General features: G+C 38.7%; 1 protein-coding gene across 4 annotated transcripts in view; it reads right to left on the reverse strand.

The window, feature by feature from the left end:
* The window catches only part of Dsor1 (mitogen-activated protein kinase kinase 1), a 78,464-nt gene that overhangs the window by 19,364 nt on the left and 38,708 nt on the right, over nucleotides 1-20,392 (reverse strand). For 3 of the 4 annotated variants that reach the window (XM_071695296.1, XM_071695293.1, XM_071695294.1), the window contains exons 7-9: nucleotides 17,186-17,236; nucleotides 5,955-6,141; nucleotides 4,230-4,402 (exon numbers count right to left, since the gene is read on the reverse strand). In XM_071695296.1, coding sequence (XP_071551397.1) covers nucleotides 4,230-4,402; nucleotides 5,955-6,141; nucleotides 17,186-17,236 — 411 coding nt within the window. The remainder of the gene's footprint in view (nucleotides 1-4,229; nucleotides 4,403-5,954; nucleotides 6,142-17,185; nucleotides 17,237-20,392) is intronic. The other variant, XM_071695295.1, reaches the window with a different exon arrangement.

Here is a 20,392-nt window from a genome sequence, read left to right on the forward strand (position 1 = left end):
TCAACATCCATATCATGATCATTATCATCTCAAACTTCATTATCATTGATAATATCCATTACTTTATATTTCATGGTGCCAAGGGACAAAGTGAACTTCTTCACGTGAACCTCAAGGCAATGTGGACAACTGACTCAAAGTTACGAAGGTGTGGTATAATGATTGAACTGACTAATATAGCAATATCAAACGCAAATACTCCTCAATGTGCTTCATGAGTAAAATCTTTACTTTTCTGGTGCAAGATAAGGAATATCTTACATTACATATACCTTATGATGGTCTTAGAGGTCTCTTTTCCCTAAAGCCTGGTCTCAGACAAAATTGTTGAGCTGCTTTTCTCCATAGTCAAGCTTTGTGGGTCTACAGCTTGTGGGCCTATATAATCGCCACATCCTGGCTAGTTTGGTATTATTTATGGGTACTTCTCCAGGCCCTTTTCATATTCTTCCACTGATCAGTCCACAATGTTTCTGATGGCTGTAGGCAATGTGGCAATGTTTTAAAAATTTCTGGGCCATGGAAAGTTCATGTGTTCTCTTACCTTGCTTAATATACTTTTAAATTTCTGCCACGTCTTTATAGTCTATCATACCTGTCAAGCCAAGAAACAGACTATTTTTCAGTACCAATGGGAACCATGTCTTGCAAGATTCTATAACTGTAAATCATATTATCTCTCTTCCATCTGCATCCTAGAAAGTACAACCTAAGTGTTTATAGCTCCTACCAGTGCTTCAGGTTTTCATCATAGATGAAGTGGGCTGTCAAAGGTCTTTGCCCAATTTCTTATCAAGTAATTTCAACCATCATGAAAGGTATAGTCCTGAAGAATGTCATCACTTGTTCTACCCACCTTCTCCTGAAGGTTTGTAAAATTCAGCATAACAACTTTTTGTATAAGGCTTTCATTGCTTTCTTATGCTTGCTTAAGTTAAGGTCAGCAGACACCATTACACCAGTTTCTTTTATTCTGCACCTCCAAGAGATGATACAACAGAGCTTCAACTTATATCGTTATGTTCCTAGACAACTTATTGCATACACCTTATGAGGTACAACCAATAAACTTATACCTCTATAATTTGAACATTCAAATCTAACCCTCTTGCCTTTATACACTGACACTGTACTGGCACTGCCAATTCTCAGGCACATCTCCAAGATCCATATACACACTTCAAATCTATCTATCTATATCAATGATACCTTCTCCATTCTTGAAATCCTTCATGGGGGTGGCCATGGCAATACAGTCTCCATAGATAGTAAACTCCAGTGCTGCTTCTTCACCTTTAGTGTCTCACCCTTATCAGGCCACTGGCAGAGGGAAAGTCCAGTGCAGTGTTTGCAGAGGCTCCAACCATTTTGCCAAAAGACAGTACTCTAACTGCAATACCATCCACTTCAGCTATCTTTTATTTTCACCAAACTTCCTTGACTCTCACTTTATATACCCTCCCGACCTAAACACCTGACATCTGGCACCTTGTTATCAAACATATTCATCAGTCTTTCAAAATACTCACTCTATATCCTTTTCAACTCACCTCTGCCTGTTTCCAATTCCCTTCACTGATGTTCCGTTTATTCTCTTTTCTCTCAAGTTATCAACCTCCATCCTAAACATTTTCTTTTGCACTTTTAAGTTTGATAATATTTGCTCATCTCAAATCTCAACTGCCCTATTTTCCGACCCCACATACACTCTCAACCACACTCTCAACCTTGTCATTTTTCCTTGTATATCTACTATCCAATCACACACTTTTCCTCTAAGTAATGCCTATACATCTCTATTTTTTCTTCCTTTTCTATATCAGTAGCAAATTAACTTCATCCCACCACTCATTAACCTTTCTCACATGCCCACCTCCCATCTTCCGCATGCTACATTCTTCTCTTGCATATGTCAGCACAGCTCCCCTGAATACCTCCCATTCTCCATGCACTCCCCTACCTTCCTTTACTCTCATCTTTATTCATTTCACTTTCAACTGGAAGTATTGCCCTGACAGGTTGTATTTGACCTAGCCATAAACTGCACAAGATTTCATTAATTTCAAATGCTTACAACATTATATGTACAAATAATGCACAGATAAAATTCCCTTTTTCTGGTCTTTCAATACATGCAAACCCAACTCAACAGCAGAAAACAAGCAGCAACTACATGCTCCCTACAATATTTGTCCACTAACCTGGAAGAAAACTTAATGATATATATATATATATATATATATATATATATATATATCTATTTGTAGATGGAAGACACTGTTACTGTTAAGAAGCTAGTGCAGTCCACCTGTATGTATGCATAGCCACTCAGTGCATTTGCATCCTACAGGGCCAGTCTATAATGGAAACTTCATCACACAATTAATCCTGTTCACTATTTGCCAGATAGGACTTGCTATCCTGCTAAACTTAATACTTAAATAGTGGCCACAGTCCAGAAATTCCATTACACAGGGGAAAATAAGCAACAAAATAAACAGTTGTATCATTACCTTTGAGTTGGCCTGTTTCAGTACCAAGTAAGTGCCTAGAGGTGGTGTCAGTGAGTTGTTGGACAGTACTTGGTGAGATCAGAAAGACATATAGATGCCATATCTTTCTAATAAACCTATTTTCTGACTGTTCTCTTACTTCATATAAAGGCATCTTTCTAATAAACCTGTTTTCTGACTGCACTCTTATTTCATGTTGAGGCAGTGTTGGTGGTATAAAAAATACAAAGATATTTTGACATTAGACTTTTCATACAAACATTCAGGCTGAGAGAAATTGGCTGTCAAGTGTGGAGAGGATACCAAAGGATGTTTCTCTCTTTATACTAAACACTCAATTCTGATTTGATGCATAATCTTGTCTTACACAAATACAGCAATGGTAGTAAATAAAATGAACATATGTAGAAATATTACACCTTTCACACTAAAAAAAAAAAGTGAGCACATTGAATGGCTGGCACATGAGGGGAGGATACTAGAATCTTTCTTCCTTTTTTGAAATACTCTTGCACTCTACCTATCACCCAATACTCAAGTCTTCCATCACCCCAAGATTACAAGTGAAATTAGGTGCATGTATTACATCATTTATATCAAAAGCACAAGTTCAGTGAGCATGCCTACCTTGCACGCCTCCCTCCTCCCAATGTAATGCCACTAAAATCACTCTGTAAGTCATATATTTCTTCATAATATCCATGTTACTCTTCTTCAACCTCCTTACCAACAGATACATAAGTATTCCTCCTCATAACTTGGTCATTCAACAATTCATGTATTTTTGGTGGAGTCACCATGTATACATGACCTTCAGGTGCATAAATGTTCACTTTTAATGGTGGTTGTAGGGATAATGATGAGAGTGGAATTTTTCTCCATGTCTCCCTGGTGATGGAAGAAACCTCTGTAGGCTATAATGGTATGATAAGTCAACAGTATATCTAAACAGAGATGAGAAAAGTTAGCACATCACTAACTGCTGACCCCTGTTCTCTAAGAGCACATCAATTGATGATGGTCAAAGTTTAAGGGTTAATGGATATACAAATATATGCAAACTTTAAATCAAAGAAATACAAAGAAATTCAACAGTAACAGACCAAGGGGTCCTTTTGAGGCTGTCTGTGACAGTGGAAGATATCAGAAACTCACAGATTAATGTGGTAAAAAATAGAAGGCATACTGACAATTCAAAGATAATCACCTGCAATTGTCACTATGACTAAAGAGACATGTAAGGATAGGATAAGTGGAAACTCTTTTGCCATGACCAACACCCTTGATGGGAGTTCCTGGAGGGAATTGGTATCAGAGATAGACAGATACACTAAAGAGGCACAAATAACATTAGTTGTGTACTTGAAGCAAAATGTCTATCCAGTCTATTCTTAAACATATTTACAGTACTGCTTTCAACCACTCTAATGGACAATTCATTCTGTATATCAACAATCCTGTTGAAGAAAAAGTACTTCACTTCATCTGAAGTAAAATGTTTGCCCATGAGTTTGTAAGGGCATAAAGTATGGTGAAAGAACAAAGTCTGATATTACACTAACAATAACTACAAAAAGGATTATGAACCACATATGAGTTATGAATATTTAAAAGATTTAGAATGAGACAGCATCCATATTCTAGCATGACTCAATACCCTACCACAAAATAATAATAAGTGCTATAAAAAAAAATCACAGATAACACATTCCTCACCTGTAAGGTTGTCAGATCAGCTCTCTCACTGGGATTTTTCTTAAGGCATCGGTCCACCAAATCAACAAACTCAGAGGAGAACACACCCGGAGGTAGCCGAGGTGGTGGTTCATTTACTATGTAGTCCAAAAGCTCAAAAATGGCCATGGGTCGTGGCTCACCAGGAAGACCAGCTACAGATGGTCAAGGAAATTATTGAAGATTTCATGATTAGCTACCAAAAGGTACATATCATCATGATCAACTAACAACTGGCACATATCATCAGAATCAAGTAACAACTGGCATATATCATCAGGCAAAACAATTATTGTTCCAGATATATTTCTAAATTTTGAAGATAAAAACAAGATACTCAACAGTACTAGACAAAGGAAAATCATGTATCTATTGTACTAGACAAAGGAAAATCATGTATCTGTTAAGAAATAATGTTTTCAATTAGAATACCATGGAATGCACCTCAGACCACCCTTTTCTCAAATCATCTCTCTCCACAATATTCACTCTTGGCACTACACTTCTCAAAATTGGTGCCCTTTACTTTCTTCAAAGTGCCCGCTATTCAGAATTCTTCTAAAACTGCAAGTTACTTGTTATGACAGTGGATGGATATTTCATTTCTTCAAACAGAATAGAGGTGGCATTTTGATGTTACAAACTGCCTTAGAGGGGAAAAAAAAGAAGATAAGGGCATCTGAATTTCATCATTCTCAAATGAACGTCTCAAAGTATATAACTTCATCATTGCACTGGAAAGTATCCACAATAGAGTGAGGCATCTACAACCGTTTAAGGCATCCATCACATTGCAAGACATCCATCACATAGTAAGACATCCATTACAAAATGAAGTATCCATCACATTCTAAGACATCCATCATAGCATGCACCATCCATCATACTGTAAGACCTCTGCTATCCATTACACTGTAAGATATCCATTATCGATCACACTGTAAGACAACCACCACAATGTGAGGCATCCATACACTGTAAGAAATCCTTCACAGTGTGAGGCATCCATCACACTATGGAATGCTTTGGTGTAGTAGTTAGTACTGCTGACCATGAGGCATTCACAGGTAATCTGGGGTCAAGCACACAGATATGAATCCTGGTTTTAGCAGTCAGTCCACAGCCAACCCAACTGTGTATATGTATATGGACGAAGGCAGCAAGTATGAATATGTACATGTGTATTTATGTATATGTCTGTGTATGTATATGTATGTAAATGTTGAAAGGTATAGGTATGTATATGTGCATTAGCGAGGTAGCACAAGGAAACAGACAAAAGAATGGCCTAACCCACCCATATACGCATGTATATGCATAAGCACCCACACATGCACATATACATACCTATACATTTCAACATATACAGACATATACATATATACACATGTACATATTCATACTTGCTGCCTTCATCCATATACACACACACACTATGCTATGTCAGATACCCAATTTACTGACTAATTCTGAGGATAGGATGAATAGCTGGATGATCTGTAGGCCAAATTCCATGTAAAGGATTTGAACCCGTGCTGTCCTGACCCTAGATGGTCCTGTGCATGCATCATGGTCATGAAAGATATCCACTACACCACAGAGGCCCATAACTGGCCTACAACAATCCCAAAGACTTCTCTAAAAGCATTAAAACTGTCAGTTAATATTTCATTATCACCATCAAGATCCAAATTAAAGGCTTCTAACCTGATCTGGGTGAGCGTGAAGTTGGGGATGGGCTGACACCTTCAATTTTCGAGCCAAAAATTTTCTTGAGAGTGGAAGGGTCAGGGGGTGGGATGGGGTACATGCCAATGGCCATCTCGACCAAAGATAAGCCAAGACTCCAGATGTCACTTGCAACAGAATAGTGGTCTCCATTCAGTCGCTCTGGCTGACAATGAAAAGACAAAACGCTTGACAATTTCCTGTAACTTAACCAAATGATCAAAATAGTTACTACTGGTAATTGTTAGAGTATAAGAAATGGCTTTAGGGGTAGTACTGGCATTTAAGACTGATTACATCTTTTTTATCAGTGACAGCGAAAGCCTGTATGTCCTCAAACATTTTTGAAACAAGCAATGAGAAATATGTGAACCCTAAAGACTAGCAAATGACAGCAAGCCAACAGTATAAGCTGCCACATATATAGGAGTTTAAACATAAATGTATACATTCAATATATATACATACATATATATATATATATATATATATATATATATATATATATATATATATATATATATATATATATATATATATATATATATATATGTATATATATATATATATATATATATATATATATATATATATATATATATATATATATATATATATATCATATTATATTCATCTACTTATAATTACCCAAACACCAATCTGTGTTCCCAGGACCTCTTTCTAAAGGCTCCTGCAGCCTAAGGATGCACTACTTCCAGCAGCAGAGATATGTAGACTCCTATGGTTCAAGTATGAAATAAATAATTTTTTTTTTTTGTTGCTGTCTCCCGCGTTTGCAAGGTTGCGCAATAATAAATATAATAAATATATATAATATAAATATATATATATATATATATATATATATATATATATATATATATATATATATATATATATATATATATACATATATATTTTTTTCTTCATACTATTCGCTATTTCCCGCATTAGCGAGGTAGCGTTAAGAACAGAGGACTGAGCCTTTGAGGGAACATCCTCACTTGGCCGCCTTCTCTGTTCCTTCTTTTGGAAAATGAAAAACGAGAGGGGAGGATTTCCAGCCCTCCGCTCCCTTCCCTTTTAGTCGCCTTCTACGACACGCAGGGAATACGTGGGAAGAATTCTTTCTCCCCTATCCCCAGGGATAATATATATATTACAAAGTATAATAATAAAATAATAATAAATATATATATATATATATATATATATATATATATATATATATATATATATATATATATATATATATATATATATTCTTTCTTTCTTTCATACTATTCGCCATTTCCCGCATTAGCGAGGTAGCGTTGAGAACAGAGGACTAGGCCCTTGAGGGAATATCCTCACCTGGGCCCCTTCTCTGTTCCCTCTTTTGGAAAATTAAAAAAAAAAGTGAGAGGGGAGGATTTCCAGCCCCCCGCTCCCTCCCCTTTTAGTCGCCTTCTACGACACGCAGGGAATACGTGGGAAGTATTCTTTCTCCCCTATCCCCAGGAAGAATATATATATATATATATATATATATATATATATATATATATATATATATATATATATTTTTTTTTTTTATACTTTGTCGCTGTCTCCCGCGTTTGCGAGGTAGCGCAAGGAAACAGACGAAAGAAATGGCCCAACCCCCCCCCATACACATGTATATACATACGTCCACACACGCAAATATACATACCTACACAGCTTTCCATGGTTTACCCCAGACGCTTCACATGCCTTGATTCAATCCACTGACAGCACGTCGACCCCGGTATACCACATCGCTCCAATTCACTCTATTCCTTGCCCTCCTTTCACCCTCCTGCATGTTCAGGCCCCGATCACACAAAATCTTTTTCACTCCATCTTTCCACCTCCAATTTGGTCACCCTCTTCTCCTTGCTCCCTCCACCTCCGACACATATATCCTATTGGTCAATCTTTCCTCACTCATCCTCTCCATGTGCCCAAACCACTTCAAAACACCCTCTTCTGCTCTCTCAACCACGCTCTTTTTATTTCCACACATCTCTCTTACCCTTACGTTACTCACTCGATCAAACCATATATATATATATATATATATATATATATATATATATCCTCAGGCACCTCACCATGAGTCATACATACATTAAATAACCTTACCAACCAGTCAATAATACAGTCACCCCCTTTTTTAATAAATTCCACTGCAACACCATCCAAACCTGCTGCCTTGCCGGCTTTCATCTTCCGCAAAGCTTTTACTACTTCTTCTCTGTTTACCAAATCATTTTCCCTAACCCTCTCACTTTGCACACCACCTCGACCAAAACACCCTATATCTGCCACTCTATCATCAAACACATTCAACAAACCTTCAAAATACTCACTCCATCTCCTTCTCACATCACCACTACTTGTTATCACCTCCCCATTTGCGCCCTTCACTGAAGTTCCCATTTGCTCCCTTGTCTTACGCACTTTATTTACCTCCTTCCAGAACATCTTTTTATTCTCCCTAAAATTCAATGATACCCTCTCACCCCAACTCTCATTTGCCCTCTTTTTCACCTCTTGCACCTTTCTCTTGACCTCCTGTCTCTTTCTTTTATACGTCTCCCACTCATTTGCATTTTTCCCTGCAAAAATCGTCCAAATGCCTCTCTCTTCTCTTTCACTAATAATCTTACTTCTTCATCCCACCACTCACTACCCTTTCTAATCAACCCACCTCCCACTCTTCTCATGCCACAAGCATCTTTTGCGCAATCCATCACTGATTCCCTAAATACATCCCATTCCTCCCCCACTCCCCTTACTTCCATTGTTCTCACCTTTTTCCATTCTGTACTCAGTCTCTCCTGGTACTTCCTCACACAAGTCTCTTTCCCAAGCTGACTTACTCTCACCACCCTCTTCACCCCAACATTCACTCTTCTTTTCTGAAAACCCATACAAATCTTCACCTTAGCCTCCACAAGATAATGCATGCATAGTGCCATTGTACAAAGGCAAAGGGGATAAGAGTGAGTGCTCAAACTACAGAGGTATAAGTTTGTTGAGTATTCCTGGTAAATTATATGGGAGGGTATTGATTGAGAGGGTGAAGGCATGTACAGAGCATCAGATTGGGGAAGAGCAGTGTGGTTTCATTAGTGGTAGAGGATGTGTGGATCAGGTGTTTGCTTTGAAGAATGTATGTGAGAAATACTTAAAAAAGCAAATGGATTTGTATATAGCATTTATAGATCTGGAGAAGGCATATGACAGAGTTGATAGAGATGCTCTGTGGAAGGTATTAAGAATATATGGTGTGGGAGGCAAGTTGTTAGAAGCAGTGAGAAGTTTTTATCAAGGATGTAAGGCATGTGTACGTGTAGGAAGAGAGGAACGTGATTGGTTCTCAGTGAATGTAGGTTTGTGGCAGGGGTGTGTGATGTCTCCATGGTTGTTTAATTTGTTTATGGATGGGGTTGTTAGGGAGGTGAATGCAAGAGTCTTGGAAAGAGGGGCAAGTATGAAGTCTGTTGGGGATGAGAGAGCTTGGGAAGTGAATCAGTTGTTGTTCGCTGATGATACAGTGCTGGTGGCTGATTCATGTGAGAAACTGCAGAAGCTGGTGACTGAGTTTGGTAAAGTGTGTAAAAGAAGAAAGTTAAGAGTAAATGTGAATAAGAGCAAGGTTATTAGGTACAGTAGGGTTGAGGGTCAAGTCAATTGGGAGGTAAGTTTGAATGGAGAAAAACTGGAGGAAGTAAAGTGTTTTAGATATCTGGGAGTGGATCTGGCAGCGGATGGAACCATGGAAGCGGAAGTGGATCATAGGGTGGGGGAGGGGGCGAAAATCCTGGGAGCCTTGAAGAATGTGTGGAAGTCGAGAACATTATCTCGGAAAGCAAAAATGGGTATGTTTGAAGGAACAGTGGTTCCAACAATGTTGTATGGTTGCGAGGCATGGGCTATGGATAGAGTTGTGCGCAGGAGGATGGATGTGCTAGAAATGAGATGTTTGAGGACAATGTGTGGTGTGAGGTGGTTTGATCGAGTAAGTAACGTAAGGGTAAGAGAGATGTGTGGAAATAAAAAGAGCGTGGTTGAGAGAGCAGAAGAGGGTGTTTTGAAATGGTTTGGGCACATGGAGAGAATGAGTGAGGAAAGATTGACCAAGAGGATATATGTGTCGGAGGTGGAGGGAACGAGGAGAAGTGGGAGACCAAATTGGAGGTGGAAAGATGGAGTGAAAAAGATTTTGTGTGATCGGGGCCTGAACATGCAGGAGGGTGAAAGGAGGGCAAGGAATAGAGTGAATTGGATCGATGTGGTATACCAGGGTTGACGTGCTGTCAGTGGATTGAAACAGGGCATGTGAAGCGTCTGGGGTAAACCATGGAAAGCTGTGTAGGTATGTATATTTGCGTGTGTGGACGTATGTATATACATGTGTATGGGGGTGGGTTGGGCCATTTCTTTCGTCTGTTATATATATATATATATATATATATATATATATATATATATATATATAATTTTTTTCTCTCTTTTTCATACACATTTGCCATCTCCTGCTTCAGTGAAGTAGCATCAAGAACATAGAACCAAGCCTTTGAGGGAAGATCCTCACTAAGCCCTCTTCTCTGTTCCTTCTTTTGCAAGAGTAAAAACTGGAGGAGAGGATTTCCAGCCCCCTGCTCCCTCCCTTTTAGATGCCTTCTATGACACACAGGGAATACGCAGTAAGTATTCTTTCTCTTCCTCACTGAAGCAGAAGGTAGCAATGCTGTTTTCCTGTGGGGCAGGGTAGCGACAGAAATGGATGAATGCAAGCAAGTATGAATATGTATGTGTGTATGTATGTAATGTCTGTATATGTGTATGTATATGTATGCATATGTGGGCATTTATCTATATATATGTGTATGTGAGTGGATGGGCCATTCTTCGTCTGTTTCCTGGTGCTACCTCACTGACACAGGAAGTGGCGATTATGTATTATAATAATAATAATAATAATAATAATAATAATAATAATAATAATAATAATAATCATAATAATAATAATAATAATAATAATAATAATATACATTTTCTTTTATCATACCTCAACACTGTCTCCCGCGTTAGCTAGGTAGCACAAGGAAACAGACGAAAGAATGGCTCAACCTACCCACACACGCATGTATATACATAAACGCCCACACATGCACATATACATACCTATACATTTCAATGTATACATACCTATACATACACAGACATATACATATATACACATGTACATATTCATCCATTCCCGGCACCACCACGCCACACATGAAATGACACCCCTTCCCCCCGCACCGTGCAAGATAGCGTTAGGAAAGGACAACAAAGGCCTCATTCATTCACGCTCAGTCTCTAGCTGTCATGTGTAACGCACCAAAATCACAGCTCCCTTTCCACATCTAGTCCCAACAAAACTTTCCATGGTTTACCCCAGATGCTTCACATGCCCTGGTTCAATCCATTGACAGCATGTCTACCCCGGTATACCACATCGTTCCAATTCAATCTATTCCTTGCATGCCTTTTTTATGCCTTTTATGTCTTTTCCAGATCCATAAATGCCATATACAAATCCATCTGCTTTTCTAAGTATTTCTCACACATATTTTTCAAAGCAAACACCTGATCCACACATCCTCCTCCCCAAACTGATGACTTCACCCTCCTAATCAATAACCTCCCATACAATTTTCCAGGGATACTCAACAAACTTATGCCTCTGGAGTTTGAACACTCACCTTTAACCCCTTTGCTTTTGTCCAATGGTACTATACATGCATTCTGCCAATTCTCAGGCACTTCACCATGATCCATACATACAAAGAACATCCTTACCAACCAATCAACAACACAGTCCCCCCCCCCTTTCTTAATAAACTCAAGTGCAATACCATCCAAACCAACTGCCTTGCCAGATTTCATCTTCTCCAAGGCTTTCACCACCTCTTTCTTATCCAAGCCATTCTCCCTGACTGTCTCACTTCGCACACCACCCCGACCAAAACATCCTACATCTGCTACTCTATCATCAAACACATTCAACAAATCTTCAAACCTTCTCTTATCTTATGAGTATATGGAATGGGAGGTTAGCTGTCAGAAGCAGTGAAAAATTTTTACCAAGGATGTAAGGCATGTGTACGAATAGGAAGAGAGGAGACTGACTGGTTCCAAGTGAAGGTTGGTCTGTGGCAGGGGTGTGTGATGTCTCCATGGTTATTCAATTTATTTATGGATGGGGTGGTTAGAAAGGTAAATGCAAGAGTTTTGGAGAAAGGGGCGAGTGTGCAGTCTGCTGGGGATGAGAGGGCCTGGGAAGTGAATCAGTTGCTGTTTGCTGATGATACAGCAGTGGTGGCTGATTCAAAAGAGAAACTGCAGAAGTTGGTGACTGAGCTTGAAAAAGTATGTGAAAGGAGAAAGTTGAGAGTAAATGTAACTAAGAGCAAGGTTATCAGGTTTAGCAGGGTTGAAGGACACATGAATTGGGATGTAAGTTTGAATGGAGAAAGGTGGGAAGAAGTGAAGTGTTTTAGATATCTGGGAGTGGACTTTGCAGTGAATGGAACGATGGAAGCGAAGGTTCTGGGAGTGATAAAGAATGTGTGGAAGGAGAGAATGTTATCTTAAGAGAGCAATAATGGGTATGTTCCAACAATATTATATGGCAGTGAGGCATGGGCTATAGATAGGGTTGTATGGAGGAGGGTGGATATGTTTGAAATGAAACGTTTGTTTAAGGACAATGTACGGTGTGAGGTGGTTTGATCGAGTAAGTAATGAAAGGGTAAGAGAGATGTGTGGTAATAAAAAAAAGTGTGGTTGAGAAAGTATAAGAGGGCATGTTGGAATGGCCTGGACATATGGAGAGAATGAGTGAGGAAAGGTTGATAAAGAGGATATATGTATCAGAGGTGGAGGGCAAGAAGTGGGAGACCAAACTGGAGGTGGATGACTGGAGTGAAAAGATTTTGAGTGATCGAGGACTGAGTATGCAGGAGGGTGAGGGGCATGCGAGGAACACAGTGAATTGGAGCGATGTGGTACTCCAGGGTCGACATGCTGTCAATGGACTGAACCAGGGCATGTGAAACGTCTGGGGTAAACCATGGAAAGGTCTGTCGGGCCTGGATGTGGATAGGGAGTTGTGGTTTCAGTGCAATACACATGACAGCTAGAGACTGAGTGTTAATGAATGTGGCTTTTTTGGTCTGTTTTACTGGCACTACCTCGCTGATGCAGGGAGTGTGATGCTGTTTCCTGTGGGGCGAGATGGTGCTAGGAATGGATGTGGCCAAACGAGCATGAATATGTACATGTGTATACATGTATATGGCTGTGTATGCATATGTATATATATGTATGTGAATATGCTTGTATGTATATATGTGTGAATATGAGTGGATGAGTCTTTCTTGTTCTGTTTCCTGGTGCTATCTCAATGATGTGAGAAATGGCGATCAAGTATAATAATAATAATAATAATAATAATAAAAATAATAATAATAATATAATACCTTAGCCCAAGCCAGGTACCTATTTTAACAACCAGCCCCTACAGGAGGATGAAGAGATGGGTTAACTGTGGACTGGCTGCTGCAACCAGGATTCAAACCTATGACGACTTGACCCCAAGCAGCCCATAAATGCATTAAGGTTAGCAATGCTAACCAGTACATCCGGAAGTCCATGAATATAACAAAATATATATATATATATATATATATATATATATATATATATATATATATATATATATATATATATATATATATATATATATATATATATATATATATAAAACAATGAATATGTATGATTATACATACATATATATATATATATATATATATATATATATATATATATATATATATATATAAAGCTACAAGCATAAGATAAAGTACACACATTATAACTATAAGTACACAAACAAAAAAGCAATGAGCATAAGAACATTTGTTAACCACAAGCTTAATTTGTGGAGCAAACACACATACAGATGTATATGCTTAGCACAAGTACAAGTCACAACTAGTGGGGGCTGGAAAGTCATGTGATGGGTGAACAGATGTTAAGGTGACAGGTGAGGACACAGGCACATATCTATGCTACAATCCTGAGGTAACTGTTGAGGTGTAGATGCAACTGGTGTAAAGACATGCAGATATGCTGTGACTTAAGGAAGCTGTTTTGGAAACATGCAGGTATATATGCCAGCAGGTGTGGGGACATGCAGGCAAGCCAGCACATGCTGAGGTAGCAAATGTGGAAAGATGCAGGTATACTGGCAGGTGGTGAGGTACCTGATGATACACAGGAAGGCATGTCAGCAGGTGCTGAGGACACATGCAGGTATGTATGCCAACAGGTGTTGAGGCAAGTGATGAGATCACATGCAGGTATGTATGACAACAGGTGTTGAGGCAGCTGGTGAAGACACAGGCATCATGTATGCCAGCAAGTGTTGAGGACTATAGCTGGTAAGTATGCTAGCAGGCACTGAGGCAGCTGAGCAGACTTGAGTAGGTATGTATGCCAGCAGGTGTTGAGGTAGCTGGTAAGGACACAACCAGGTATGTATGCCAGCAAGTGTTCAAGTAGCTGGCAAGAACACAACCATGTATGTATACCAGCAGGTACTGAGGTAGCTAGTTAGAACACAACCAGGTATGTATGCCAGCAAGTTGAGGAGTTGGAAAGAACACAACCAGGTACGTATGCCAAAAAGTATTGAGGAAGCTGGTAAGGACACAACAGGTATGTATGGCAGCTGCTTTTTAGGCAGTTAGTAAAGATATGAACAGCGGACAACAGTTAAATCATGGCAAAATAAGATGAGGCACCAACAGGTGGCATCACTTGCTGATAAGGAAAAAGGCAAGTAAATAAAGAGAAAGAAAAAATCATGCAGTTAAGTATACAAACTTGTGACAACAAAGGTATGTAATAACACACAGGAGAGAATAATGGCAAGTATAAACGCTAGCTGGTAGGAAGAGAGGCTGTCAGACAATACTGGTTGGTGAAAATAGAAGGAGTTAAGACAAGTAACCATGGAAACATGTTGATGTGGACAAAATGGGGAACACTAAGACAAATGAAGAAATATGCAACTGAAAGCACAGGCTGGTGAGTAAACACATATGTAAGGACACAGGGTGGTAAAGACAGAGGTAGGCGAGGACACAGGATGGTAAAGAGACACTGGTGAGGATACAGGGTGATGAGGGCAAAAGATGGCAAAGACAAAGACTGGTGATGATACATGCAGGTGGGGACAGATTGGTAAAGACACTGGTGAGGATACAGGGAGATGAGGGCAAAGGAGGGCAAAGACAAAGACTGGTGATGATACAGGCAGGTGGGGACACAGGATGGTAAGACAAAGAATGGTGAGGGTAAGAGAAGGTGAGAGCACAGGATGATGAAAACAGACAGGTGAGGCACAGGATGGCAAAGAAAGTGACTAGTGGGATACAAGCAGGTGAGGACAAAGGATGGTGAAGTAAAAGACTGATGAGGACGCAGGACAGAGAGGAGTGAGACCGGTGAGGATAAAGGCAAGTAAGGACACAGGATGAAGAGTAAGACTAGTGATGATACAAGGAGATAAGGACACAGGATGGAAGAGAGAGATTGGTGACAATACAGAATGATGAAGAAGAAAACTGGTGATGATACAGGAATGTAAAGACAAAGGATGGTGAGGACAGACAGGGGAAGATACCGGCAGGTGAGGACACAGGGTGAAGAGACTAGAAGACACAAGCAGGTGAGGGCACATGATGCTGAGGACAATGGAAAGTGAGGATACTGGCAGCTAAGGACACTGGTGAAGAGACTGGTGAGGATATGGGCATGTGAGGCCAAAGGATAGTGAAGAGTGAGATTGGTGAGGATAAAAACAGGTGAGGACATAGGATGGTAAACACAATGAATGGTGACGATACAGGCAGGTGAGGACACAGGATGGTGAAGAGTGAGATTGGTGAGGATACAAGCAGGTGAGGACATAGAATGGTACACACAATGACTGGTGATAATACAGGCAGGTGAGGACATGGGATGGTAAAGAGTGAGACTGGTGAGGATACAAACAGATGAGAACAAAGGATGAAGGTCAGAAACTGGTGAGGATACATACACAAGAGGACACAGGATTGTGAAGAACAAATAAGTAGGGGATACAGGTAGGTGAAGACAAAGGATGGCGAAGAAAGGGACTTGTGAGGATACAGGATGGTGAAGGAAGATACAAGTGAGGATACCAGCAGGTGAGAACCCAAGATGGAGAAGTAAGAGACCGGTGAGGATCCAGATAAAGAAGAGAGAGCAAGCAAGTGGTGTCAGAGAAGTTGAGCTGGGGGATTATATGACAATGAAACAGGAAGATGGGATATCAAGAAAAATCAAAGCAAAAGGAAACAAGTAAATGAAAGACAGAAGAGTTAATGAAAATGCAAAGGGGCAGGTAAGTGGTACAAGGGTGAAAGGCTGAAACAGGCAAAAAGGGACAGGATGTGGTATATAGGTGAAAGGCTGATGAAACAAGTATAAATGAGTTCAAACAGCAATAGACTAACTAGTCTTAACAAGGCTGTTTGTAATGTCAGAAGGGATGAGAAACTCATGAATTTGTGTAGTAAGAGCAACAAGACAAAGAAGAGTTACATATGAGAGTGGATGGGCATAAAAAGAGCTACATAGTTGATGAAAGAAGCTGAGTTTAGGGAGGAAAGGACTTGGGCATGGGTTAGTATGCAAACAAAAGAGGGTGAATGGACAGTAAAGATGTGCAGACTTACTGAAGGTGAGATTACAAAAAAAAAAAAGCTGTGCAAATGCAGGGACAGGGTAGGATCTAAGCACAGGCTGGCACCCTAGTTGTGTCTTGTTCTAAGAAATGAAAGAAGGAAATAATTAATAATTTAATTGTAAACCAAGTGCATGTTAACAACAAACCAAATAGACTGCCAGTTAAAATTATCCATGGGCTAGATGTTTATCAATGCTACCCATTTTTTACTCGGATGTTCGGGTCAAAATGATGCAGTGACATCTGTCAACAATTCGGTTTCCGCACATCTGTATGGAATCAACCAAACTCTCAACTCTCTCACTAAGATAATTTTTCTGCATTTCCATCTAACCTTGGATAGCCACCTGTGCCTTCCTCCACTCACCTCAATATAATAGTATAATGACGTTGTCAATCTCTCAACGGGAACTTCACCCTGTAAAAGGAGAAACATGCCAAAGAACCTAAATGCACACTTCAGACACACTACTGGGTCATGGCATGGATGGAGCCCAACCCTGCGGCCTGTGTCTGGGATTCACGGCCAAAACAACGCAAGCAAATCTGAGGAATCAGTGAATGGTTCAGTGTAAGAGATGGGTTGAGGGAAGGATGTGTTCTTTCAAAGTGGGTCTTCAAAGATTACAAAGAAGGTGCAGTGAAGAAAGCAAATGCCATACAATACAAATGTGGAAGGAAAAATTAACTCTAATATGTAGAAGTGTTGAAGCTGACAGTGTTGCTGACCTGAGATGATAATGCTGCTTGGCAAATCAGCACTAGAGATGCAAAGAATGGGAGTAGTTTTACGAGAAGGAGAATAAATACAAGTATGGATGAAAGTCTTGAAATACATTCAAGTTTTTGATGAACATGAATGAAACAACACAGAATGTGCAACTAATGGAAGTGGATGGCTGCTACATATACTTAGTACACTAACTTACTTTCTAGACCACTTCCTGCCTTACACAGGGTGGCCCATGCAAAATCTCCAAATACCTGGTCTTAAGAGTGTTTTCCATACACTCTCCCAGACGGGTGCCACTCTCTTTTAGTCCCAATTTCTTTAATATCTTCAAGCTTCATATATGATTTATCAATACCTGTCACTTCCTCTCATACCTATTCCACAGAATTTCATGATTTCTTTATCTTTTGCCCAGGCCAATTCATCTCTATAATTATCCCCTTGACTGTTCTATGCTTCTGTATTACCATCTCTGACAACGTTTCAGCATCTATAACACTTTTCATATGTTCTTTATAGTTACAAAAAAGACAAGTATCAATAAAATGATCTTCAAAATGTGACACAGTCTTTATGATAGTTAAAGACATGCACAATATATATATATATATATATATATATATATATATATATATATATATATATATATATATATATATATATATACTGTGCATTATTTAATTTCCCTCTCTGGTACATGTCTAACCTTCAATTCCATTCTTTAATATAATTCAGACTTTGAATACATGTACAGCAATTTTAGTCATGACAAAAGCACATGTGGTGGGTAAAATGATAATGGGAAAAATACTGGATGAAATCCATAGAATATGTTGCAAGAGATGAGTGAATACAATATTGGTAAAATAATAATAGGTTAACAATCACCAGGTGAGTACATAACTACAAGAGAAATACTTGAAATTGAGGTTAACAATCAAAAGAATAATGTGACTAGAATGCAGAGGGATAAACATGCAAAGACAATTCAACAATGTAATTCAAGAAACATCTGTGATATAAGTATCCAACAAAAAGTGATGAAGGAAAGACTTGCTAAAATTCTCTGTCTCATTACTCTCAGGTCAAGAATGAAATATGTAAACATGTCATTAAAACAAGCATTCAAACATAAGAGTATTTGGAGAAATGTAGAAACTTACATATCAAATACCAAACAATACGTGGAAATTAATGAAAACATATAAGGCAAGAAAAAATAATGTGGAAGTAGTTCTGAGAAAAATATATATCAGGGTGAATAGGATCAAGCTGGATGAAAAAACTGAATTAATACTTGGGCTTCTACAAATTGAGGGATGAGAAAGTCATGATAAACAGAAATAGTATGGAAATATTTTAGGGTAAGCTGATGTATTTCTGACAGGTAGCAACCATAATCACTTCATTGCAGTAGTACTAATCTCTAAAATAAATTTCAAGTGTGGGAGATTCTCATGTACTCTAAAAGAAAAAAAAAATGTTAGTATGATAAATGAAAACTGAAAATATCATTTTCTTAATAAAATGACATAAAACTCAACATGGTGAAAAATTGCTTCAGTTTGCCATTGTGCTTCTTTGTGTGTTTCCCAATGGCCTGGGCAAGTGGAAAAAATGCAAGATAGGGAGTTTATAAGGAAAGTGTATAAAAGTACTATCAAAGAGGTTGGAGAGAGAGAAAGACTTCCTGTGTCATGGGGAAATAGAGTAGAAGAGTACTGTAGAGAGAGAAAAAAAAAAAAAACTGTGGAGGAATACATGGCATGGTGTATGTGAGGGAGGCATGTAATAACAGGGATAAGTGGAGGCTTTTGCCGTGGCCACCTCTTGAAGGGAGTTTCCAGAAGGAATAAAAATCAGAGAAATAGAGATAGTGTGCTACGCACCCTTTACATTATGCAACTCTGCTGCAAGGGGTATAAGGCATATCAAAACAAATATAAGGCATATGTGGTGAGATGTGTGGTATTTCCAAAAGCATTTTTGTCATTAAGAAGTATGACTATGAAGGGTTTCTATTACAAATATAATCTTTGGGATCCAGAGCTTCACAAATTACTATATGACAAGAGGACACAAAACTATTAGAAGCCTTCTTGACATTTTCACATATACTGGCCAGTGTATGGTAAAAATTTAGGCAGAATCCAACACAAAAACAAACTGTGGTTTACCAACACCAGCATTAATAGCTGTATAACTTGCCTCAAGGCAGAGGTGGGTGATTCAAGAGTTTTGTTTTTCATACAAACCAGTTGCAGTGAACAAAAAACAAAATACCATGACATATCCATAGCAACCACAGTAAATGGGTGTAGATGTAAGCACCTAATCTTACATATATAAAAACCACAAATGCACTCTTTTCAACTAAAAAATCACAAACTGAAGAAACCAAAACTGTAAGTTAGTCAGTTCTCATTTACAGACTTGTATTTCAACTTCTTTTTTATGGAAATCCATTCAAATACTAAGTTATTTCTTAACATTTTAGCATTACATACTTCCACATTCCCAAAATAAAGTATAAATCTCTTTGTTTAAGGTGGACCTCCACTGCAAACATCCAGACAGAAACAACCAAAATTAAAATAACCAAAAACTAAGGATTTCCCACTAAACTGATGCATTAGTTTTAAAGGTCAACATTCTCTTTTCCAAGCACTGCTTTGCTTATACCACTGTTTTGTCACTGTTCTTTTAGTAAGAATATGAGACAAAAGTCCTCCACGCTCTAGCAAATTAAGCCACAGTTTTATGTGTGTGTGTGCATAAATCTCATAAATCTTGAATACCACAATAAGAATGATGAATTTGTCCACAAAAGTGCTAACATGA

The sequence above is a fragment of the Panulirus ornatus genome, chromosome 58 (assembly GCF_036320965.1).
Source record: "Panulirus ornatus isolate Po-2019 chromosome 58, ASM3632096v1, whole genome shotgun sequence".
Lineage (NCBI taxonomy): Eukaryota > Metazoa > Arthropoda > Malacostraca > Decapoda > Palinuridae > Panulirus > Panulirus ornatus.